At 40.1% G+C, this 24,183-nt stretch overlaps 3 protein-coding genes and 1 long non-coding RNA gene across 14 annotated transcripts in view; 1 reads left to right on the forward strand and 3 right to left on the reverse strand.

The window, feature by feature from the left end:
- Nucleotides 1-207: 207 nt before the first annotated feature.
- rbm4.1 (RNA binding motif protein 4.1) lies at nt 208-5,079 on the reverse strand. 3 transcript variants are annotated; one of them, XM_046379809.1, is made up of 3 exons: nt 4,924-5,079; nt 2,929-3,352; nt 208-2,045 (listed from the first exon to the last, which is right to left on the reverse strand). In XM_046379809.1, the coding sequence occupies exons 2-3, from the start codon at nt 3,332-3,334 to the stop codon at nt 1,189-1,191; spliced, it is 1,263 nt and encodes a 420-aa protein (XP_046235765.1). In that variant the 5' UTR covers nt 3,335-3,352; nt 4,924-5,079; the 3' UTR covers nt 208-1,188. The 3 variants fall into 3 exon arrangements, with proteins under 3 accessions (XP_046235765.1, XP_046235767.1, XP_046235768.1); XM_046379811.1 differs by having other exon boundaries at nt 4,885-5,049; XM_046379812.1 differs by lacking the exon at nt 4,924-5,079 and adding an exon at nt 3,767-4,818.
- Nucleotides 5,080-6,423: 1,344 nt separating this feature from the next.
- Nucleotides 6,424-10,793, reverse strand: LOC124054267 (RNA-binding protein 4.1-like). 3 transcript variants are annotated; one of them, XM_046380040.1, is made up of 5 exons: nt 10,543-10,793; nt 10,054-10,095; nt 9,057-9,486; nt 7,932-8,695; nt 6,424-7,784 (listed from the first exon to the last, which is right to left on the reverse strand). In XM_046380040.1, exons 3-4 carry the CDS (start codon nt 9,466-9,468, stop codon nt 7,947-7,949), a joined length of 1,161 nt encoding a protein of 386 aa, XP_046235996.1. In that variant the 5' UTR covers nt 9,469-9,486; nt 10,054-10,095; nt 10,543-10,793; the 3' UTR covers nt 6,424-7,784; nt 7,932-7,946. The 3 variants fall into 3 exon arrangements, with proteins under 3 accessions (XP_046235996.1, XP_046235995.1, XP_046235994.1); XM_046380039.1 differs by lacking the exon at nt 10,054-10,095 and having other exon boundaries at nt 10,543-10,791; XM_046380038.1 differs by lacking the exon at nt 10,543-10,793 and having other exon boundaries at nt 10,054-10,512.
- Nucleotides 10,544-12,399, forward strand: LOC124054268. Its single transcript, XR_006842344.1, has 2 exons — nt 10,544-10,674; nt 11,313-12,399. It is a non-coding gene; the product is annotated as an uncharacterized LOC124054268 (long non-coding RNA).
- Nucleotides 11,814-24,183, reverse strand: part of map4k2 (mitogen-activated protein kinase kinase kinase kinase 2) — a 35,045-nt gene continuing 22,675 nt past the window's right edge. Inside the window, exons 14-33 of one of the 7 annotated variants that reach the window (XM_046380036.1) lie at nt 23,894-23,952; nt 23,421-23,470; nt 21,576-21,614; nt 21,095-21,128; nt 20,795-20,798; nt 20,636-20,722; nt 20,263-20,429; nt 20,036-20,077; nt 19,575-19,659; nt 19,068-19,147; nt 17,851-17,911; nt 17,632-17,755; nt 17,038-17,096; nt 16,847-16,950; nt 15,521-15,698; nt 15,366-15,434; nt 15,180-15,266; nt 15,026-15,096; nt 14,862-14,917; nt 11,814-14,066 (exon numbers count right to left, since the gene is read on the reverse strand). In XM_046380036.1, the coding sequence (XP_046235992.1) occupies nt 13,979-14,066; nt 14,862-14,917; nt 15,026-15,096; nt 15,180-15,266; nt 15,366-15,434; nt 15,521-15,698; nt 16,847-16,950; nt 17,038-17,096; nt 17,632-17,755; nt 17,851-17,911; nt 19,068-19,147; nt 19,575-19,659; nt 20,036-20,077; nt 20,263-20,429; nt 20,636-20,722; nt 20,795-20,798; nt 21,095-21,128; nt 21,576-21,614; nt 23,421-23,470; nt 23,894-23,952 (1,544 nt within the window). In that variant the 3' untranslated portion in view covers nt 11,814-13,978. Of the gene's footprint in view, nt 14,067-14,861; nt 14,918-15,025; nt 15,097-15,179; nt 15,267-15,365; nt 15,435-15,520; nt 15,699-16,846; nt 16,951-17,037; nt 17,097-17,631; nt 17,756-17,850; nt 17,912-19,067; nt 19,148-19,574; nt 19,660-20,035; nt 20,078-20,262; nt 20,430-20,635; nt 20,799-21,094; nt 21,129-21,575; nt 21,615-23,420; nt 23,474-23,893; nt 23,953-24,183 lie in introns of all 7 variants that reach the window. The other 6 variants (XM_046380035.1, XM_046380037.1, XM_046380031.1 and 3 more) reach the window with 6 other exon arrangements.

The following is a 24,183-nucleotide window of genomic DNA, read 5'->3' on the forward strand; positions in this document are numbered from 1 at the left end:
AATGTTTCCTACAATAACCAGCTGCACTGCACACATTATTGCAGTTTATGTTTTCTCTTATCAATATATTTTTTGGCAAAGCTACTGAATATGGCTTCATTTTGACCAAGGTGGTCAGCTTTTCACTTTTACTTTTGATACACTGTCGCATTTGAATGTGAACGCCACTTGATAATATTCCAGATCAGCGCTACAAACACACAGGTCTAAGTCTTGAGACACATTTTATTTTTGAGCTGATACTTAGAAATCAAGATAGACAGCAAAGGCAATTGAGGTAATTGTCATTCTGAAACTACAACATATGTTCAAGATGTAAAGCCTCATATTTATCACAGCAGTGAAAATCAATTTAATGTAAGTGCCTACTGACAAAACAAAAACATGATCACGATGCACCTTGATAAAAAGTTCTTCAACTTAATTTCACAAAGGGATTGGTATAATCCAAATACAAGTAACTTTTTTTAACACTGTGCAGATCCATATTTGGTACAGGTGTGACATTTAAGTCCACATGAAATGAAGCATACACTATTCAAACTTCGTTTGCCAAAGTTTCACTGATGTGGTAATAATGTGAACTTACACAAACACAAATACACTAAAATGCACATAGTAACACATTAGTAGCGGCTAAAAAGAATTTATTGAATTCAATTCTTATAACCTTAAGACGCAACTTTAAAACATGCACCATGCACCAATGTTAATTTGTCTACATATAAACAACATCACTGTCTTGTATAAACAGATAGCTGCTTCCAGTGGGGCAAAAATTCAGTTTTTACAGTATTATATTAGATGTCAACCAGATTATAGATAAACCTAGTATCTGCACTTCCACAATTCTGCCAAGCCAACACCACAACATGTAAATGGGACAATGAAAGGTGGTCAAGTGAGCATTAGTTGTACTGCATTTTGAAGTATTACCTGGAATGGGATCACATCATAACGTCAGTGCATTTTACCGTCAACACTGAAATCTACTCGTTGCTATTATGATTGAGAAGCTCTACTGTCACCTTATTCCTACTACCCACACGCCTCACATAGACAGAGGGCTGACTTTTCCTCGAATATTACAAATGACATGTACCTTAATTTTCAGAGATTCCAATGGCACTCTGGCTATCGTATTCACTAAATGTCAGACAGCTCTCACCTGACTATATATGACAAGGATTAGTATGTATAACGTGCCCGCTCAGCGCCAGGATCCCGCGGATGCTCAAAGGCTGTACTTCTTGGGAGGGCGGGCACTGGTGAAAGGCGCGAACGCTCATATGTATATCCATCTGACTCGGCAGGGACTCTCCGAATCGGACTCCGGTCACGAGCATAGTATGAGGAGACTGGGGCTGGTGGAGGAGGAAGGGGGCACTCGTATGGATCAAGGCTAGAGGGTGGCAGACGTTCCCTCATTAAAGCTGTGGAGGAGGATGTTGATGGAGCAGGCAAAGGGACAGCGCGACGTTCTTCGAAATAACTGCCTCCGTAAGAATTGGCCCTGTACTTCTCGTAGTAGTCCACGACCCCGTACGGATCCCGTTCCTCGTAAGGCGACCGTCGCATCGGGTAGGCTGGTACCGCGCCATAGAGTGAGCCGTTGCTCCTGTATGCCGCATCGCTGCCATACATCCGAGCCATGCTATGTTCGGCAACAGCGCTTATGCCATAACCTGGGTGCGGCCCGTATCTCATTGCACCATCGTAGCCTGCACCCCGTCTGTACCCTGCCATGCTGTTGCTGTGACCAGAACCCCGGGAAAAACCATGTACTGGAGCATAGCTGCCACCATAATCTGGACCGCCACTGAAGTCCGGAGGGTAACCCCGGCTGCGACCACGCCCGCCAAATCTCGAAGTATCGTATCCATCAGACGTCGGCTCAGAGCCGTTTCTGTGGTAGCCATTTTGGTCTAGAGGGCATTCTTTGGACCAGTGGCCTTCCTGCCCGCAACGATAACAACCCGAGCGGTCTCCCATTCCCGGCGCAGTACGCAGGCGGCTAGTCGAAAGCTTCACGCTCATCAGTTTGCCTTAAAAAGAAAAGACTCAATAAGGAATTATGCCTGCATTTATTTTAAATAATATATTTGACATTTCCTGTCTGGCATATAAAAGTCTCCTTATCCACCAGTCTCGTAAGAAGCTATATTGTACTCAAAAATAGCAAAATACACAGTTTATGACCTGAGCATTCAAAAACAAGTTATTAAAGCTGAAATCCGTAACTTTCCACGTGTTTCCTTCAGCTATGAGTGGTCATGGAAGGTTACACTTAAGTTTGCTATTGTAATTAGCTAATGCTAAACTTAAAATAAGTTAGCCAGTTTGACATCTTGAACGATACTTTTAATCTAACTACAAGTTTCTGCGTCACTAAAACATTCATGCTCCCATGATGCAAAGCGTCCGCGGGACCGCACAGCCCGAATGTATGACCGCACAGACAAACATTAGCGCAGAGACCAAATTTAAAATGAACAGAACACCACGCGTATCCCCCCAATTGATTATCCAGCCCTTAACAGGCCTGTGCAGTTGGGTTTGATTTGTAAAGATGCAAACATGCTTTGTTATACATTATTTCCAGTATTTAATTGACTGTTCTTGCATTAACAGCCTAAACAGGTGTGTCCCGACAAGTCAATCATAAACTGCACTCGCTGTCCGTTTGTGTTCCAAAACAATCTAACATATAGATGGATAATACCAATGATATTACGGATACCAGCTTTAAAATAAATAATCAGGGCTGCCTTACTTTCTTCAGCTTACCATTTTCCCTTCATCCTCTTTTTACTTACCAGTGGTGCCTCCATAACTTACCTCTCAATTTATAAAAACAGAATTGAATACTCTTGATACTATATCTTTGATTTAAGGTAAACTCCTATTAAGCCCAGCCAGAGATTTCACCTTTAAAGGCCGTGTTGTCTAATTGATTAATGGCCTCCATGGCATCCTCCATTCGCTCCATGTGAACAAAAGCATAGTTTTTTACTATGTCACACTCCAACACAGTGCCAAACTCTTCGAACTTGGCTCTCAGCTCCTGGTTAGTACAGGCAATGTTGCCAACATGTAGTTTAGTGGACCCTCTTGACTTGCCACGGCTTAGTTCTACATTCATGGGCTGACCATTTAACTCATAATGGTGGAGGTTGCGGATGGCTTCTTCTGCCTCTGCTTTGTCATCCATATGCACGAAGCCAAAGTTCTTGACAATGGTGCATTCTGCAATCTTGCCATACTGGGAGAAGAGGGAGCGAAGTTCATCTGATGTAGTGTCTGCTGACAAGTTTCCAATGAATATTTTCACCATTGTGGAGCGTCCTCGTCACTGAGGGAGGTGAAGAAATCAAGACTGTTAATGCGATAATTCTGAGTCAATGAAAACCATGAACAGCTGATTTGACTTTGGGAAATTTGGTGGTGCAGTTAAACAGAAATTTGACAGTATACAACTTTTTTGGTTTAACGCATGGGTATGAAGTAAATGTTGATTGGACATACTACCACCTGTCTGTTTGTACTTTAAGTAAACAACAGGCAACTGGTGTTATGGTTATGATTTGAGCAGCTGTAATGTAAAATAACACAGATGGTATACTATACATACAGGTGTATTAAAGCAAGCAAAAGCATAATTTGCTGCATTATGCACCTGCACCGTGGCTACAGTATGCAGCTGAGAATGTTGGGGATACAAGGAAAAGATAGCACATATGAAGAAATAAACAGGTAAAAACCTGACCGTGGGCAGAATGTGATGGTCTGAGCAGGCTCTTACAATATGTGCAATGCTCTCTGTTGTTTTCACACAGAGGCAGGGAGCGCACTCACAATTATTCTTCTTCAGTAACACACTTACCTGGCCAACATCAGATTTTTTAATCAACATGTTTCACTATGTTTTCAGTGTCCTTTGTAACTTTTCAAAAACCACAGGACAATGTAATTTAAATGGGTTGCATCTTGCTGCAGCTTGATAATGTTCCCTTTCGAAAGTTCAAATGAGAATCACGTAAATACATCCTCAAATCTTTAATAGACACTGGCGAGACAGGACCATCACAAGTCTCCACATAATGTTCTAACATATTCAAATCAACAATACGAGAAATACTAGTGCATAGTCAAGTGTAGCAGTGGCTCAACATTAGCAATATAGCTAACTGTTTACAGTAAATCTGAGGTATATTTTTCAAATTTCTGTAACCCTGCCACTATGGGACTCCCAACACCCTAGCATTTCTGTGAATCTGAGTAGTCTAAAAATGTTACCATGTTCTTTTGTCAACGATTTGACAAAGGAACACAAAACATGGTAATGTAGCAGTTAATAAGATGAATCTGACTGTGCAAAATGCTGTACCACTGATGAATCGTTTATGTTTAGGTTAGATAATTTTGTCTGCATAAAAGAGATTTCATTGTTTGTCTTTTGTCAAATAACAACAGGCCTACGTTGTCAACAACAGTGAAATTACTTAACAGAGACACAAATGTCTGACGCCCATTGCTCCCATTGTTTTTGTTTTTTTTTTCCCTCACAGCACGAACAGGACATCGTGTCTTAGCAGCCCACTTTCGTTAGCTGCTGAGCTAGCATAGCTAAGTTAGCCGACTTATCAAAAGTGAGGCATAACAATTGACAAGTATCGATCACTGTATTGGGTTTTGGCCCGTAACAAAGTTATGCAACATGCTTCTACATGTTTTCGTCTAAACACATTGCACGCTCATATCCATCGTTAGTAGGTAAATTAGCTTAGCTTACCAACATTTTGAAGAGACCATATTTGTTATAATGTTAGGCCAGAGAAACCTGAGTAACTGCAGTGTTTTGACTAATGTTGAAACACACGATACCTTTCAGTTTATGCTCATTGGTGGTAATTCTTGCGTTACCTTTTAAAGCTGCAATGTATGCCTCGACCTTCGGAGAATCAAACGACGAATGCTCCTTTATCGTAGACAAAGTGGACGAAGCATCCGGTTCCCTATCGTGGAGCTAAGTGTCCAAGTGTGCTTTCTCTGTAATGGCCAGCAGGGGGCAACTGCAGTTATGTCCAAGTCCGATTGTATAGAAACTTCTTCAAAAAATGACTCTTAACACTCACTTGATTTATTACCTCAGTGTAGATAATTGAAACCAGAATCTTGATCTTGTTTATCTACACAGGGCCTACAGTATGTATTCACATTTTTCAGCTTACACAATTAGAAACGTAATAAAAAAAGAACCCAAGTATATATTTTCTCAAAGCAGAACCGTACAAGAGGACCTGATTCTGAGCACCCACTTGTTTCAATCATGGCTTTCCTACATGTTTACAACAAACCTGTTTTCTCTTTGTCAACACATCTAAACAATAAGCTCTTATTTACAGTTCTGGCACTGTTAAGACTTATGCAGTTCTGGAAAACATGGCTGGTGCTAATCAAAAATCAGGGTATGCTGTTGAATTTTAATTTAGAGTACAAGCTGAGTTGTTACACTAAAGAAACTTTCCCAGTCTTTTGTTTTCCCCTTCCACAGTTTGTGTAAAACATGTTGTTTACATTAAATTCACAAATTCAGAATAAGCTTATGAGGTCAAACATTGTCTTTGTGCTTTTTTCAAGCGATTAGCGTATTATTCTGCTTTATGTTTTATACAGCATCCTATTATTATTTTTTTTTGTAATTGGGGTTGTTATTAAGTGTAACAGGTATTAAGTGGCACACACAAGTTTTAAATGTTAGGGTTTGTGGAAGATAGTCTCTTAAATTTTTCACAATACATGATTCTCCTTTGTTCCAGTAATCATCTTGTGACCCCTTGGAAGGGTCCCAACCCTGCTCATTGTTGAACAAATGCTGCATACACATTACTGCACAGTGGGGAGACATGACTGTGGAAAATCTTGCCACATTTTCACCACATTGTTTATACTGTGGTCTGACGGAAATATCCCAAATTATTTCAAACCAGGCCAAATTGATAAGCGTGAATGTTAAATGGCAATATTTATGACTTCAATGTGGAATCAATGTGAGCAAGGACAGTTGTGCTCATAGGTTTACATACCCTGGCAGAATTTGTGATTTCTTTTTTTGGCCACGTTTCTGGACTGAGTCATGGGGAAAGCAAAAGAATTGTCAAAGGATCTGCGGGAAAAGGTAACCGAACTGTATAAAACTGGAAAGGGATATAAAAAGATATCCAAGGAATTGAGAATGCCAATCAGCAGTGTTCAATCTCTAATTAAGAAGTGGAAAATGAGGGATTCTGTTGATCAGGTAGACCAACAAAACTTTCAGCCACAACTACCAGGAAAATTGTTCGGGATGCAAAGAAAAACCCACAAATAACTTCTGACGAAATACAGGACTCTCTGAAACAAATAACTGACAAATGCCAAGGGTCACCAAAATAAGTTTGGCTTTATTAAAAATCATATTCATATTAGATCTTCTTTACATATGCTGGTACTTTTACAGCTAGTAAGAAAAATACAATTTCAAATCCACCTATATGCAAAACAAACAAAGGCACCTTCAACAAAACACAAGTGCCTCATGACTTATACAGCCCAAGCCCCGAGTCCGGCCGAGCCTTTCTGAATCTGCTTATGCTGTCTTACAAGCAGACAATGAACATCCATCCCAGACTAAAATTCAAGACACGACAGGTTGTTTCCTGTGGTCAGCTGGGGGCAAAGTCTGCAACATTGCCAGTAGGAAAAGAACATAGTCAAGATGTTACTTAATTTCAAAGTGCATATCAGCCCACATTCTCGTTTTGACGTCAGTCAATGACGCCTTTATTTGGAAAATTTTGACTTATCGGTAGACACCTCATTAAATGTTATAAAATATATTCATTTTATATTTTGTAGACCCACATTTGAATTGGAAAAAAAAATGAGCGGCTGGAATTTTTTGGATATTTTAAGTCTTGCCTTAGATTCAAATTCAGTGTGATTCTGTATCCTATCCAACAGTAATGTCAGATGAATGGATATGGATTAATTTCTGCTTTTTCTTTTGTCTGTTTGTGCTACAGAGTGCAAAGAGTGTCAGTTTTCCGCCCAGCACAGGACAGCTTAATGTGAGTTTCAACCTTTCAAGGGTAAAGGAAACAACTTGAAAACTACTTGTTTTAGTTGCAATAAAGTATACCTGAAAAATCATGGACCTCTACAGCACTGCTGGACAGAAGTGATGTAGCTCATTTTTGATCATTCATTCTTCATCTATGTCCATATAACTGACTCAGGTCATGTCAGCTGTGTGTCTCGGAGCAAGCACCTTCTGCATGACAAGCAACTGATACAGCATGGGTTAATCTTCATCCCATTCAAAAAAAAAAAAAAAAAGAAGATAAATGTTCATATATTGATAAAACAAGAACACTTAGTCTAAATAACATTTCCTGAATTTAACAATTTGCTTCATGTGAGGAACAAACACATGTATGAAAAAAGACATGGCTAAAAACTGAACTGAAAATCTGCAGAGCAAGTGAGCAAATTACTGTTTTCGTAAGTGGCAAACTACAGTTTGCTAATTATCCTTATTGAAAACAGGATATATGAATGTGACTGAAAGGACTATTCATCTGCAGGCAAATGACCCTTAGGTGCCTGGAAGATACAAAAGCAATTTCCAATCGTAATTTTGACATTTTACATGCTTTGCTTTCCAGCAATTCACGCAGACTGATGGAATCATGTAGCCTGAAGAAATTTCAGCAAAAGGAAAGTCCTGCAGTTCACAAACAGACCTAGAAAGAGAGCAAAGCATTCCCTTTTCAGAATCAGGGTTTAATCCCCCGTTATCCCGCAGCACAACTTCAAAGCATCAAGATACAACGGATCTCTGTGCCAACTGTTCAAACAAACAGTTATACGTTGTTTATTACATTGCTCACCTTGGCACCATGGCTTTAGTAAGGCGCATAGCGTGACGCATAATGATCCTTGGGCCGTGGAGCAGCATAGGAGCTCCTGGAGGCCGACACCGGCGACAACCGTGTTCGTTCATATGTGTAGCCTGCCGAGGAGACGGGTACTCGTCTGATCGGGCTGCGGTCTTGTGCATAGTATGCGGCAGCTGCGGCAGCTGCGGCGGCTGCTGAAGGTGGTGGCAGTGGCCGGCGGTCATATGGATCTATGCTGGAGGAGAGCTTTGAGAGGGAGGAAGGGGGAGGTGGGGGAGGGGGAAGATAGGACATGCGACGATCCTCGAAATAGCTTGAACCATAAGAATGAGCTCTGTATTTCTCATAATAGTCAACACTACTATAGAGACGGTCACGATCATAAACTGATGACCTCTCAGCATAGAAGCCTGCTGCCCTGCCGGTGTACCTATCCCCCAGCTCAGAGCTGTAGCCGCTGAGCCTACGAGGGGGAGGCGGCAACCCACCTATGTAACTAGCCCGATTATACGCAGGGCCCCCCATATAATCAGCTGCTGGAGGTGAGGCCATCCCGTAACTGCCCCTGCCATAACCGTGTGGGGGGGGCCGGCCACTGCGACCTCTTGTGGCATCACCGTTGCTACCGTTCCGACTGACCGGGCAGTCTTTTGACCAGTGACCATGTTTCCCGCAGACGTAGCAGCCGGTATGATCTCCCATTCCTGGGGCAGTGCGAAGCCGACTGGTGGACAGCTGTACGCTCATCAGCTTGCCTTGTAAGGAGAGAGAAGACACGCATAAGACCGTGGGGTTTTGACACGAAAAGGCTCTAACCTCCAATAAAAGACGTGAAATGTATTTGACCGACAATCACTGAGCGAAGCGAAATAACCCACCGAGCCAGGTGCAGGTGATTTTATGCCAGTGTCTATTCACCAGTTACACTGCCCCTGGTTTTACAAGAGACATACCTAAATTTACAAGTGACTACTTTCAGTCCACTTGGTCAATTAATGTGGAAAAATATCAGCAAGAGGACTTTACTTGTCACGAGAGGTTTACGGCGACAGAACAGAATCCAAATTCGCATCTATAGACAGCAAACAACTAGCTCTACCCAGCCCAGGAGGTCACCTTTAAAGGCTGTGTTGTCCATCTTACTGATGGCATCCATGGCATCCTCCATTCGCTCCATGTGAACAAAGGCGTAGTCCTTCACTATGTCACACTCCACCACTGGGCCAAATTCTTCAAACCTGGCCCGCAGAACATCACTGGTGACGCCTTCACCAAGATTGCTGACATGCAGCTTGGTGGTGGATTTGGGCCTCCCTTTGCTCATCTCCACATTCATGCGCCAGCCATGCAACTGGTGTTGGTGGAGGTTTTGAATTGCCTCCTCTGCTTCAGACATGTTGTTCATGTGTACAAAACCATAATTTTTGACAATGTCACATTCTGAGACTTTGCCATACTTCTCAAATAGTTCACGCAGCTCCTCAGCTGTGGCACTGCAGGCAAGGTTGCCAATAAAAATTTTCACCATGATGAAGTTCTGTGTATCCTAGAAGATTCAGAAAAATATATTAATAATTACAACCAATGTGTCATAATTATTTATAGGGGATGTGAGGATCGTTATTGAATGCCATTTCAATATTAAATAAAAAATAAGCCCATTAAATAAATTAATGAGGGAATAATATAATATATAAATAAATGTATATTTCAATATATGAGTCAGTATATTTTAATAAATGGGTTTCTATTTTAAAAATGACATGTTATGAAACATGTCACCTGAAATAACTACAGTCATATTGACTCGTTTGTTCGTTAGTTCAGTTTATTAGGTGCACAGTTTATTAGGTACACAGCTTAAACTAATGCACTATAAACAAAGAGTCAATACAATAACTTTGGAGAGTATTTGACCAGTGTTAAATTAAAAAAGTTTCTTCTGTTTATCATCCCAATTACATCAATGTGCACCCGCAGCTCATCCATAGCAGCGATGGAAGCTGACGTTAATCTAGCAGCTTTAGGCTAACTACATTGTTGACCATCTCTGCAAGTTCACGATACCGTACAACACAAAATATTATAATTACCTCTGCAAATAAATACATACCGTTTTGAAACACTGTGCGTCGGTTTTCACAATAGCCACTTTCTGACGTTTGCAAAAGTAGAGTTCGATAAGTAAACAAGTCACAGATACGCCTAACGTCAGCTAACAAGTGGTACTGGCTAGCCACCTAACCTACACAAACGTTATTTTCTTCGGTTTACGCCACATTATGATTTACCAACAGACGAACTAGCTTACGCTAGAGTCTGAAAAAAGCGCTCGTTATTTATAAAAATGGGTCTATGGTGTGCAATTGTAAAGCTTCCGTGTTCGTCCATATTTCAGTGTCATGGCGTTCTAATGTTTGGCTAATGAAAGCGCCTGAAGCAAACATTAGCTAGCTAGCAACCTACCAGCTACAGTTCGCACGCTAATTCAGTCCATGTCCTCTCAGGGAACATGTCGAACAGCTCTACGATGACAGTCACGCATCACCAACTTCCTCAAGTGTATTTCACCTCACGTTTCAACTTAAAATCTCTAACCCACCTGCGAAACGACGTAGGCCTCTACACCAATGAATGAAAAGTGAAATGGCGCTGCTGCAGCTGCACCCTTGATGCTGCTGCAGCCTCTTCTACTTGCCTATCTTCCTTGATTACCGCCACCGACTGAATGGAGGTATGTACTGTAATCATACAGCATACATACTGCGCAGCACGCACTAATGTCAACTTAATGTCAAGTCATTTTCAAAATAGAGATTTTTTGATTCGAATATAGTTGTGATGAAGTCATATGCCAAGGAATGGCTCCACGTGTGCCATTATCTAATAATCAAACAGTCAGTTGTTAACTGATGAGTACATTTTTAATTTAACCAAGGTGTGCGCAAAAGGGAATGATAAAACAAAGGACTGATTATTATAAATTACATCAACAAATTAAATAACAACGGTAGCACTAAATCGAGACAAAAAAAAAGTCCAATAATAAAAGTTAAATGAATGTTGGTCTTATCCTATAAATGACATACAAAATAGAAATAATGCCACCTGGAAGAACCTCACAGGTGCACAGCAAAGAACATTTTTTATATTTTTATACAAAGCATATTCTTGGGTAAATACTACATTTAGATTATGAGGTAAAAGGTTTGTAAAGTTGTAATAAAAGTGCAATAATAAAATACCCTCGTGCTTAACAGTTGTCAAAGCAAACACAAAGGGCACTGAAAATATCATCACATCATCCTAAATTGCTATTTCAGAAATGGAAAATTGTTAGTTTGTTTCTGGCTTATCTGATATCACATATAGAACACCTGGTTTCAGAAGCCGTGTTGGGGCAGCAGGTTGATGGTAGTGGATGCCAACAGACTCAATAAGCTGATACAGAAAGCAGGTGATGTTGTGGGAATGGGACTCCCTGACAGCAGTGTCAGAATGGAGGATGCCATCTAAGTCACACGCTATCTCCAACCCACTCCACGATGGTCCTGTTAGACACAGGAGTCCTTTCAGGAATAGACTGATTCCACCATGATGCTCCTCAGGACGCCAAAGGAGGTCATTCCTGCCCGTGGCCATCAGACTTTACAACTCCTCCCTCGCAGTGTCAGACAGTCTGAGTCAGTAGACTGTGAGACTTGTAGCTGCTACACTGTTTTGCACACATTCTTTTATATTTATTTTAGGTTTATTTTACACTCTATATAGATTTCCAGTCTTGGTTGAAGCAACTGTAACAAAGTACAAACCTGTGTTGTGGCTACAAGTGAATGTTTTTCAGGAAGGACAATGAAAGATAACTAAATCTGCTTCATTTTCAAATGACATTAAAATCTTTATTTCGCATATGACAGCCTCTTCATATCGTAAGAGCATATTGTGTTGTTATATACAGTACATGAATTTTTTAAAACAGTAACAATAAAATCTTCTTTAAAAAAACAAATAGCGAGGGGCATTTATGTCTTTCAAGTATCTCTCAAGGAAAGGTGAGTGTTTCTTACAGTTTCCTTTCCATAAATACCATAAATAATATTACACACAAATGTAGTGGAATTTACATTTTAGTCAAACAAGCAGAAGTACAATTTAATTGCATTTAGTTTCTATGGCACCTTACGGAATCAAATGTACTTTTATCTATGGGTAAGCAGAATTAATGATAAAGGACACAGAGAAGGGGATATTTAAGTCACCGGCTGAAGCTGTGTTTGGCACCTATGGATAACTGACCGCTCATATTCAGATAACTGAACAGGATTTCTCTCAGCACATAATGTAGCTGTGCTAGCACATTCACGATCTTCACAATACGTTTAAATGCAGCTGTCAGCATTACATGGTCTTGGATAAGTATATACTTTTTTTTTTTTTTACTACTTTTGCAACATCCAAGCAGACAATTTAGATATCACTGACATGCTGCTACATATGGGACCATGGCACTGTGTATCTCTGTCAACATTTGAAGATAAATGAGTACTACTGTACTGCCTAGGGAAATATGAACAACTTGTTAGTTCTGGAGTTAGCATACAAGAAGATACAATATCTCAGTAAAAAGCCAGTGTAAACTGTAATTGTTGAAATCGCAGTTCCAGGTTTTGGGGAATGGTGACAGAAGCCTTATGTGGAAAATAACATCAAATGCTGAAAGCTGAGTGGAACTTGGACAAAGAGTTAAAATTTTGCTTCAGTTTTACACAACAGCGTTCATTATTTCTTCACAGTTTTTTCAAAGTTGGACCAGCCGGAAACAGGGGCTAGCATTATGCTAACAACTATCACATGTCAATTTCTGACTGTTCATTTTTATTGGTAATGTTGTATTACATACTGACTACAGCGGTTATATTCTCACATCTGCTGTTTGAAGGTAAAATAATTTGCTTGCCATGTCCAGGTCAATGGATGGCAGTGGCACTAAACCAAAATCTGCTGGCCATGGGGATGTGCAGAGTCATTCTAGTGAGCTTAGGAAAAATGTATGTTGATAATATAGCACTATATTGATTAAATTTGGGTTTACTTACATTGATGTGAACGCAGCATTACTTTGTGAAGAATCTGGTGTGCATGTGCCCAAAAAAGGCACAAGGATGAATGGTGAAGCCAAAGTCTCACTGTCTTCAACTGCAGTTCTAACAATAGACAGATGCTGGCTTGAATATGTGTCAGACTACGCAGAAATCCTGTGGCAATTATCGCTATACCTATATGATGGTTTATTCATATGATGGACTGACTGGACTCTCAGCTGTGATGTTTGCAGCTTGCTCATCCCTCCTCAGTTCACAAGTGTCCTCTATTTTAACTGAATGTTCTGGTTCCAGTAACTGACAAAAAAGGTAGCAAACAGTCAGAGCAGAGCAAAAGCTTCAGAACATCAGATCAGAAACTTGTGGGTGCTCTAACAGATGTTGTTTTCCATACTGGGAGCAGTGGATCTATGGAATCTCAGTCAGCAGGAAGGAACCGTCTTACCTGCAGCAGTACACTGTGAACTGGGCTGGAAAGATGAATTGTTTTCAGCTTCAACCACCAGCTCTGTAGCTCATTTTGTCAGCTGGTCAATCTCCAACCCTTTGGGCACCACAGTTTACACTCTAGGAGGTTGGAATTTGCCATGGAGGTCCAGTGGTTGTGTTGTGTGTGTGTGTGGATGCACGTATGTGGTCACATTTAGTTGCAAAAAAGTTGCTCTTGTTACTGAAAATCTTTTTTGCAGCTTTATTTAGCAAACCCAAGAGTTGAAAAAACGTAATAAGTTGAAGTCTCTCTGATGCACATGTTGCCCAACAACTTACCGTTTAAGTGTGGACAGGCTGTTAAATCAGATAATGTCATTTGTCATTGACAGCAGAGGGTTGGTGTGAGCAGTTTGTGCTGGTGTCAGCTACAGCTTCTGTCAGGAAGGATGTCGTTTCCCTGACAGCGTTATAAAACAGATTCTTTCCAGCGTGACTCGTTTTCTCTCAGTAGCTGCTTTCATGTCCAGTCAGGATGTACAGGTTGCTCAGTGCTGAGGGGTCATCTGTTGGTGTGCTCTGAAGGATGATGTCCCTGTAGGAAGAAGAGAAGAAAGGGAACAGTCTCACAACTCTTTTAGGTTGCATGGAAATGCACAGCTGATCCAAAGTATAAGATTTTGTTCATTATACACCTAATACGTCAAACAAAAATGTTGCTACTACTGCTGCTAATGTTAAGATTACTGCTGATTATACTTCTGCTATCTCTCTCATCACAATAATACTATGTGCTAATGAAACAAAACGGTCTGTAAAAATATCCTCCAGTAAAACAAAGATAAAACTGCCATATGGCCAACACTACTGCTTATGTGGAAGGTAAAAAAAATGTTTTGCTTGAGCCAGAAAGCTCAGATATTCAACAACATTATGATCTTTAGTGCAGCTCAATAAATAAAAAAACTATTTTTAGAGGTAAATGTAGATGAGCATTTATTCCCAAAAATCAGGCACAATAAAACCGAGACGATGTCTGGAAAAGCGTGAGATAACTTTTGTTGTGAATTGGCGCTATGTAAATAAACTGAACTGAATTGGATTAAACTTAGCCCAGGGAAATCATGGTGCATTTTTACATCATGGTGCATTTTTTGATCATTTTGTATTATTAAACTAAAACTGCACAGTAACAAGACAACTAAAGTATAAAGTGTAACAGAGCAGAAAAAAAGAAAGTAAAGTACTTAAGTAAAGCAAAAGTACCGCAAAACTGTACTTAAATAGAGCACTGAATAATAAGTAATAAATGTACTTAGTTACTTGTCTGAGACCCAGAGACTACTAGGGTTATGGTGTGAATGATACTGATGATTTAGTTTTAACATACCTGTTTGTTCCCAAAACTCTGAATACTCGACTCTCATCTGTAATTTCTTGCGTTACCTGCAGATGAAGATGAAATTCATCCTTTTTGTTCACTCAAATCTGATTTCAACTGACTGACAAACACACAACATCGTCTCAGTCCCAGCTCGACAGCTTGCTACTCGCCTCATTTGAATGAAAATTCCTCCCTTTAAGCCCATGCTTCCAGAAAGCCAGCACACTATCCTGTAAGCAGACTGTTAGAACATGTCATGTCACTCAGCTGCCAACAGGAACGTGAAGTCTCATTCACTGTTTGTTTTTCACATGCTTGTTCTACCTAGGGTTTCGATGGAGAAGTCAAAGACCATTTCAGGAGCCAGTTCTTTCGATGGAACTCCTTGGAGGTTTGCAATCTTAACAGTTTCTGTCCGGTGAGCATCGAGATTGAGACACAGTATATTATGAATCAGTATGAGAGATGGCTGGAAGGTTTAGAACATGTGTTGAGGTGGAAGTCACTTACTTTCTAATGCGATGAGAACAGTGTCTCTGTCCATCTGGGTTACTTGTGCTGCCCTGAGTGCTCCACCATCTGCACATGCACGGAAGAGACAAAGTAGAAGATTTAGTCGAAGCTTTAAGCAGAGCTCTCAAAACAGGCACTGGAGTCCAACTTACCTGGGGCTGAAATAGGCATGTTGTTCAGCTCTATAATATCAAACTTGAGCTGTTGGCTATTTGGCTGTTTCCCATCACTACTGTCTCTCACCCCAACACACAGCTGTGGAAACTCATCCGTCACCAGCACCAGCAGCTCAAATACTGGCAGAGAGTCTGGCAGCTTAATTGCTATGTGCTGCAAGTGAAAGAGGAAGAGTCACGACATGATATGGAGAATGTGAGCGGTTTAGGGTTTTGAAGCAAGACACTGGCCTTTCTAGATAAAAATGACATGTCATGGTAAGTATGACCTGACAGAAAAAGTATTCAGAAGGAATTTTGTTTGGAACAATTCACACTAATGGCCCAGTTGTTGTAGATTAAGTCATCGCAAATACACTGTTTTAAACAGATATTCTCTTTTAGGGATAATTCATTTTTGAAGATAGCAATAGTCTGTTCACTAGACTTTCAGTATGAAATGTGAATGCACCACGATGTAGGTTTTCTTCTGAGATAATAATCCACAATAACCATGTAAGCTTATGCTACAAAATGTGCCTGATTGAAACAGGGCCTGAAAATCTCAGACTTGATGTGAGCAGACATCAAAGAACAATGATGTTTGCAGCCACATATGGAACATATACTGTAATGTTCCATAAACGAAGTCAAAGAGGACTTCGAAGCAGCAGTGAGCTCAGTCTTTGACTCCAGTAACTCCCCTGTTTACTCAGTTTGTGGCTGCACTCTTTTGTAATTATGTGATTCCATGTGAATCTTCTTTGTATCAAGTGATGAAAATTATTGTTCATGTGTAAGATGCAAAATGACATTGAACAACTTATATTTCAAACAGGAATGTAGCCAGATAATTATAGGCAAAAAATAAGAAAAGTAGCATTTTCCTAACCTAACTTAAGTTCTATACTAAAATGTATAATGTTTAAATATTTGTTTTCAATGAACAGTTTTCTGGTTCTTGCTTTTATTTAAGCAATATTTAAAGAGAGCAAAGGGTTCTTACTATGTTTTGCGTCTTGTGATGTGACACACTTGACTGTAATTTGACTTGTGTTCACAGTGTAGCAGTGTGCACCGTGTGCCAGTAAACTAATCTCACTATGGTATGGTATGGTATTTCAGACTGAAATAAATTTCCTTTATGAAACAGATTTTCTAGATTTTTTTTAAGTTAGCCTGGCCTAAAACATACCACAGATCAAATATTGCCAGAGCTGATTTTTTTTTTTTAACACAAATCCAATTGAGGATGAAGCAACAGAAATACACAATGCACCGTGTTTCACTAAAGATCATTTAAAGTGTAACGTGTGTACAAACCTTTAGATGCATGAACTTCTGCAGGGGCTCATACCACAGCAGCAGAACCAGACCAGTTGGAACCGCCCCACATAGGAAAGTGCTGTCTGTATACGGGTTTCTTGCTGACAGATAGAAGAAAAATGTTGTGTCTGTTATTGTTGTGACTGAATAAACATATGAAGTATAAGAGTAAAGTCTGCATCACTTACCTACACTACATCTCCTACAGCCTTTAGTGTCAGGAATCTTCACAGATATGGCAAACTTTCTGTGGATTGTTAGAAAAAACACACTTCAGTGACAACATACAAACTAGCCACTTAAAGTCACTATGTGTAGGTCTAAAAATGTCTTACTCGGGTGCAATCCAGTTGTAGAATCAAGAATGACACCGTTATTATTTTTGCACCTCTTTTGCGCCTCACCATCTCTACTATTAGTTCCGCTAACAACCTTCCTGACAGAATCAGGTGTGGCACAGATCAGTGGAGAGTTGTGCGGCAGTGTGGGCTTCCCGGCAACACAATATTGTTTGAGGCCCCAGATATCATAACAGAAGCTCAGAGGAAGTTGTAAATGGTTTGAACAAAAATATGCAGGTCATATCATTCAGCCATATGATCTGACTGGCAGGTTATGATTGGTCTGATGTTGGGTTGGGTTCCTCCAAAAATTGAGTCCGCTTCAATTTTGCACTGCAGAGCCACTGCCCTTTTTTTTCCCCTTTAACCAAACTGAATGACAAAACTGGTGATTCTGCCACAACACCTGATGTAGTCAGGCTCACTCATATCCTGTCCTACCTGGGATTGATCCTCTCAGTGAAGCGGTTGGTGCTGAGTGACAGACTGCTGTGTTTCTTCTGCACGTGTCCTCTCTGTTCAAACAGAGCCGTCAGATTGTGGGAATAAAGCTGAGAGGACTTCCCTGCAGGATGGACACTTGCTTAGAGCAGCATATACAGCTATATATACAACATTCTGTGTTCTTTGTCAAAAGTGACATATGAGGAGATTTGTTACCTGATACAGTCATCAGTACATTGTTCATGACATACAGCCATGTACATCGCTGAGGGAGCAACTGTGGGGAAGAAGAACAGAACATCAACATCAAAACATGAGTTCATATTTACCACTAGCTGTAGTGTGATACACACACATGCAAACCTCAACTCTTCTGGAAATACCATCTTAGGTGATCAGCTCATATCTCCAGTTCGGATGATTGAATGGAATGTTTTTCTTTCATAAAGAAGGATTATATGATCTTCATTCAAGTGTCCAGGAGCCATCATTATAACAGACCTGAACCATTTCAACCAGTTCCTTTCAGTTCTTTGAGATAATTCCAGATCTTTAGCTTCCTCACCCTGTCTCTGTCTCTGTCTCTCATTCTGAATCCATGATCAGTAAATTGATTTATGAGCAGTTAAGCTTTTGAAATCATGCTAAAATCTGCTACCATAAAATCCTGTGGTTGCTTTTTGCATTCTCACTAGAAATGAACTGCTTCAGTTTGAAATGGAACAAATGAGATAGGTGTGAAAGAACCCTAAAGGTGAGCCCAGTCAAAGGAAAAGAAATTAATTTCTGACGCTTACATCCCTGATCGTATTCTCTCAGTCAATACCAAAAGCTCATGACCAAAGGCAAGGGCTAGAACATCGCTAGAACTGACTGAAATCAAGGACTTCACCTTCAGCCTCAGCTTACTGTTTGCCAAACTATGGATGTTGCTCTAATTCATCTGTTGATACCACATTCCATCTTTCCATCCTTCATGAGCAAGACCCTGAGGAGATATTTGGGCTCCTTCATTTGGGAAAGCAGATAGGTGCCAACCAGTGTACTATGGCCATCCTAGCAACCTCAAACTTGGCAACAAACCAACCCAGCAGATGGGGGCAGCAGAACATCATCAAGAAAATGTAGAGATGCAAATCTGAGGTCACTAAACTAGACACTCTGGGCAGACTGTGTCCTTAAAGATCTGAACTGGTGACAAGACAACTACCAAATCACAGGCCAGAGTCATTCAGAATTGAAGAACCAGGACAGAATCCACATTACTCCACCTGAATCCACATTTTGTCCAACGATAAAGCACCACTCAAGTTAAGATCAGTCAAGCCAAGTGCTGACCTCCCCAAACAGAACTGTCTACTGCCCATTTTTTTCTAAGAAAAACAATACACTTCGGAGTGTATTGTAAATGCATGGATCAGTCTCTTTCTTACCTTCTCCAGTGTGTCTTCATGAAGTTCATTAAGATTCAATATGTAGATACCTTCCTCTGCCCCAAGGATAAGGTACTGATCTAAATAGGAAAATGTGATTATTATAGAGGAAAAAAAAAACAAAGTTTTTTCTCCATCACAACACAGAGAGGTCATGATATAAATATATGGCAGTGACATTGTTGGGTCAAATGAGTCTTTGGCTGAAACAAGTATCTGTATCTAAATATACCGCAAGTATCTAAAATATGAATTATTTACACACCAAAATCCGGCACAACATAAAAACCACTAACAGGTGAAGTGAATCACATTAATCATCTGTTTACAAAGCAATGACGTTTGGTGGGAATCCCTGGCTTCTGGCAATCATGTGGATGTTCTTTGACACACACCGCCCACCTAAACATTGCAGACCAAATACACCCCAGCCTCCTCCCAACAGGCAAATAAAGGGCAGAGGTTTAAAAGTAACATAATCCTCTTTAAGAGAGGTTATTGTCTCACCTCTTGTCTTGGGTAAAATCCAGGTGACAGCACAGTGTATTTTAAGAGGGCAACCGTTGAAGACTTTGGAGAAGCAGGCTCCCATCTGCAGAACCAGCACAGAATGACTGTGATCTGAAATGGTTATAGTGACCCTTCTATTTTGAAATGATATCCATTCTAACGAAAGCAGCGTTTATGGTTACTACACTTGTAAGTTGCACTAGGCTCATTTCACATTGGCGTCTCCAAATGCCAGCAAACAGTAACAGTGTATTAACTGAACGTCAGGACTTTCAAAAGTGTTTACATTTGATAGGATGTTGCAGATATAAAAACATCAGCTGGATTTTTACATGACAGAAGTGTTCCTAGTGCAGCTTGTAGCATGCCATGCAAGGAAGCTTATCTCGTTAGTCATCAGGGTATTGCTACTGGTCAGATTTTCCTATACGTCACATGCGGTTAGGTTTCACACTTACATGGACTTGAGGGGTAGGAGGAAGTCCATGACAATCAGCCCTCTAGAAAGTTCAGAGGTTACACATAACAAAACACAGGGGATGATAAAAACTGTACATGAGATGCATTTCAAATCAACATATTATTTGGTTGCATGATTTGTCATCTTACACACAGACATATATTCATTAGGAAGTTATTAGGTTAGCAAATCACACAAGTTTATTGATGTTTGACCTGAACTTACAGAATCCTCAGTCTTTTTTCTCAGTGTGCTCCACTCAGGTGATAGTGGCGTTTCCCTCTTTGGAGAGGAAACTTTCCTCTTCTCTGCTATTACAGCATCCCCTCCAGGCAGACATGGATCACTGCAGCGCTGTCTGATGTCCTGTGTGGCTGAGCACCTGGCCAACACTTGCCAAACACACAGAGAGAGAAAGTGATTTTGGTTACTTACAGTTAGGATATAGGACTTGACTGTATTTGGGTCTTTGGTGCTTTAGGCTACATGCAGCCTTGGATGTAATAAAACAATCATAGCCATCCAGCTAACCACAAAGTTGTTTTTAAGATACTGAAAAGCTGACAAGCGCTGGTGGAGTGGTTGTGATGTGTTATACCTGTGGTGGAGCTGGAGGTGGGATCAGCTGTGATGGCACTGTCAGGACCCAGGGTACAGCTTGGTCTCAGTGTCAGGTCTTTGTCCTCTGTGGTGGGAGTTAAAGAGCTGAAGGCTGGTAGAGAGGCTGTAGATGGGTTGAACAAACCACTCTTCCTACCTCCCTGAAAAACACCAGTCAGTGACTGAAATGTATATTATATATTCATCATATCATAAATGACAACAATTGTCTGCCAATCAGAACTGAGAGTTTGAAGCAGGAAAGATTTTAAGTTAAGCCAGCAACAAGCTCTGAAAACTTGTTGATGTCTTGGTGATGTTAAATTTGTCTATTCTGTCAAGTGTTCCTGCAGAGATTCTGAAGTACAATTGACACTTTTTTCAACTAAGGATAGAATCAGTAAAAGTATGCAATGGGAACACAGCTTCAGTTAATGGTTGCTTAGTTTCTACTCACATCAGTAGATGGCGCCCTCTTGATAGTTAAACTCCTGTAACACAAAGGACAAACAACATCCTGATAAGACCCTAAAATCTCAGATTCAATTCATCTAATGAGATCTAAATCAAACATCGTGTCAACAAGCTGGACAACAAAGGCAGATGCTGAAGATGCTGAGGGTGGGGTAACAGCAGCACATACACAAAATATCTTGAGGCAACACCACAAAAAAAGCAAACAAAAAGCCCAAAAAGCTGAAAACCAGTAGGTTTGTGTTGAATCACATCCACCTCCAGATTGTGAAGAGGTACGGCAGTTTGGGATTAGCAGAGAGTAAACACAAACCCACTGATTATGTCAAAGATGTTTGGCATTAGCTGATTTTTCATGTCATTAAAAAAAAAATCACCATAAGCAGTTTATTTTCAAGTGAATTCGTGTGGGATGGGAGGAACACTGCTGTTAGGAGAGGCTGGAGTTGATGGATATGGCCTACCTCAGCTGCAGAGCTTGCTCCACACATTCCAACAGGCTCCTGCAACAGGAAGACCTGGTGTTTATCTGACTACGGGCCTCAATGGCCCATAACAATGGGAGGGAATGAACCAGAAGTCGACTCCTATCAGATTCTGAGGCTCAGTAGCAGAGCTGAGGCTCAGATATTCAGTAATATTCAGGATCATTCCAGTTTATTACAGCTCATGTCTTATTCATTATTATCATCATTATTATCAGTTATGATTAGACTGTACTAAGGAAGACCACTAGGGCTGGTTAGAAATACTGGGGTCATGAGCCCTACATGCAGCATGCAAGCAAGGCTAATCAGGGGATCCCCAGCAAAAAGGGGAATAATTTATTTCCACTATAATTCCATCTGTAAGTAACACAGAAACAGAATGTATGACTATTTTGTGGGGCTGTAACCAACAAATATTTTCATGATCAGTTATTCCGAAGATTATTTTCATATTAACTGATTCATTTTACAGTCTATAAAATGTCAAAAAATTGTGAAAAAATGCTCAGCACAATTTCCCAGAGCCCAAACTCATGTATCGAAATTGCTTCTTTTGTCCAACCAACAGTTCAAAACCCAAAGTCGTCTTATTTATTACCATAAATGACAAATCCTTACATGTAAGAGGTGGGAACCAACAAATGTCTGACATTTTTGTCTGCAAAAAAATGACTGAGACGATTAATCATTTATCAAAACAGTAGGCAACTCATTTTCTTTTGAGGACTAATCATTCCACAGCTACTATTTTGGTCACAGGGTTCATACACTTTCTGTAATAAAACATCTACATTTTAGGGGTCCTTGACATAAAGATTTTTGGTTATCATGACCTGTCCAACTTTGTTACCACAAGTATCCATGCCCCAGATCACAGTGACTTTTGTGTTGATATCATTTCATAATAACATGTTTTAATAATACGTTATAAACCAGAATGATCCCTTTCATGCTAAAACTATTATTAACATTGATAATATTGTCACTACAGTTGGTACAATTAAAACTATTTGTGCTACTGCTATTATTCTTAATGTAATCCTGCTACTACGACTTCAACTTGTCTTGTTACTGATCTTAATACAACTATGATTAGGAATATCTGAAATGCTGCCGTTACTACTCCTAACAACAATTATTACATAACAATCAGCCCATGAAATCAATGTAACTAAAAAAGATCCATGCAGGTCAAAGATGTGTCATTCTTTTAAACATTCTGTTATTAAGATACACTCTCTCTGATTGTGTTATAGTGCCCCCAAATTCACAAAGGCAATTTGGCAAAACTGATATTATGGCAGTGCTTGGAATAATTTTTTCAAAATAATCGTTAATTGGTTGTGATCAAGACTAAAATAGTCATCAAGAAGTTCCTTTGTACATTTTTAGTACAGATTTTTACCAACTGTAGGAATGTGACTAGTGAGCACCTGTAATTGAAATGAATGGAACTCCATACTGGACCACAGTATCCAGTTCTTTTAAAAGAGTACTCCACACTAAAGGCTTTATACAACCTTTTTCACATATACAGTAGTACTCTTCAACACCTGGAAACACATCCATGCTCAGTTTACTGTTGGGGATCTAGACCTCAACACATTTCACATGCCGGGAAGAAGTCTTTGGTTTGAAGGCACTATTGGGTTACATTATTGACAGGGGAGTGGAATATGGGAATTTGTTCATTTGCCCTCAGGTTAACTAACTGCTAACTTATTGCTTCAAGGGAGGCATGTTGTACAGCTGTAGCATCTCGCCAGAGAAAAAAACAGAATCATTCCAAGACAGAATATAGAAAGAGAAGAAGAGTCTTACGGTGAGTTTTCTTCATCTCCAGACAGACTCCAGTTATCGTCATAAGAGCCCTGCTGGAAGAGAAACCATTGCAGAGCCTTTGGTCATATTCATATATGCTATCGGTATACAACACTATCACAAAAATGAATCAGGAAAAGAGACTGTGCTTCAACATCAAGTTTCTCAGTGGAGTGCTAAACCCAAAATCTAGTGGGCATATTCCAAAAAAATATATGAACATCTCAAATTTCCAAATCTATAAGGACAAAATACTCACATTTTACTTGCTTGTTTGGCTCACAAAAAAATAAATGCTTACCTGTTTCAGCACAGGGCCTTCTTCAAAGAAAGAATCACAGAGGCTTCTTCCGAAACACATAAGTCTTTATCTTTTTTTGTGAACCAAATAAACAAGTGAAATGCGAATATTTTGTCCTTTTTGACTTGGAAATTTGAGATGCGCTCCACTGTCACAAAATATCTTGCATTACCAGATCAGGATACGGTTCTGTGACTTTCCTCAGAGGAGGCCCAAATTTCACTTGGTCAACTGCAAAGAAAGGATGAGAAGAGTTGTTCACACAGAACAGTAACGAACAAACCGGGCTTTTACATATTCACACTATTGATGAGCACTTACTCACAAGTGCATTGATTAACCTTAGTTGGAACTAGACACAGGATGCAGCCACACATCACCTATCACATCAATAAACACAAACAGACTCAGGAACTCGTTTGTTCCCCTGGCCATTAGACTCTACAACACATCTCTGGGTGT

This window comes from Scatophagus argus, chromosome 23 (assembly GCF_020382885.2).
Source record: "Scatophagus argus isolate fScaArg1 chromosome 23, fScaArg1.pri, whole genome shotgun sequence".
NCBI classification, from domain to species: Eukaryota; Metazoa; Chordata; class Actinopteri; family Scatophagidae; genus Scatophagus; species Scatophagus argus.

Excerpts from the sequence above, each read along its gene's own strand:
- LOC124054267 (XM_046380040.1), bottom strand. The coding sequence starts at position 9,468 with ATGGTGAAAATTTTTATTGGCAACCTTGCCTGCAGTGCCACAGCTGAG. Across the intron at positions 8,696-9,056 it reads GGACAACACAGCCTTTAAAG|GCAAGCTGATGAGCGTACAG; the intron begins GTGACCTCCTGG and ends TCTCCTTACAAG.
- rbm4.1 (XM_046379809.1), bottom strand. The coding sequence starts at position 3,334 with ATGGTGAAAATATTCATTGGAAACTTGTCAGCAGACACTACATCAGAT. Across the intron at positions 2,046-2,928 it reads AGACAACACGGCCTTTAAAG|GCAAACTGATGAGCGTGAAG; the intron begins GTGAAATCTCTG and ends TTTCTTTTTAAG.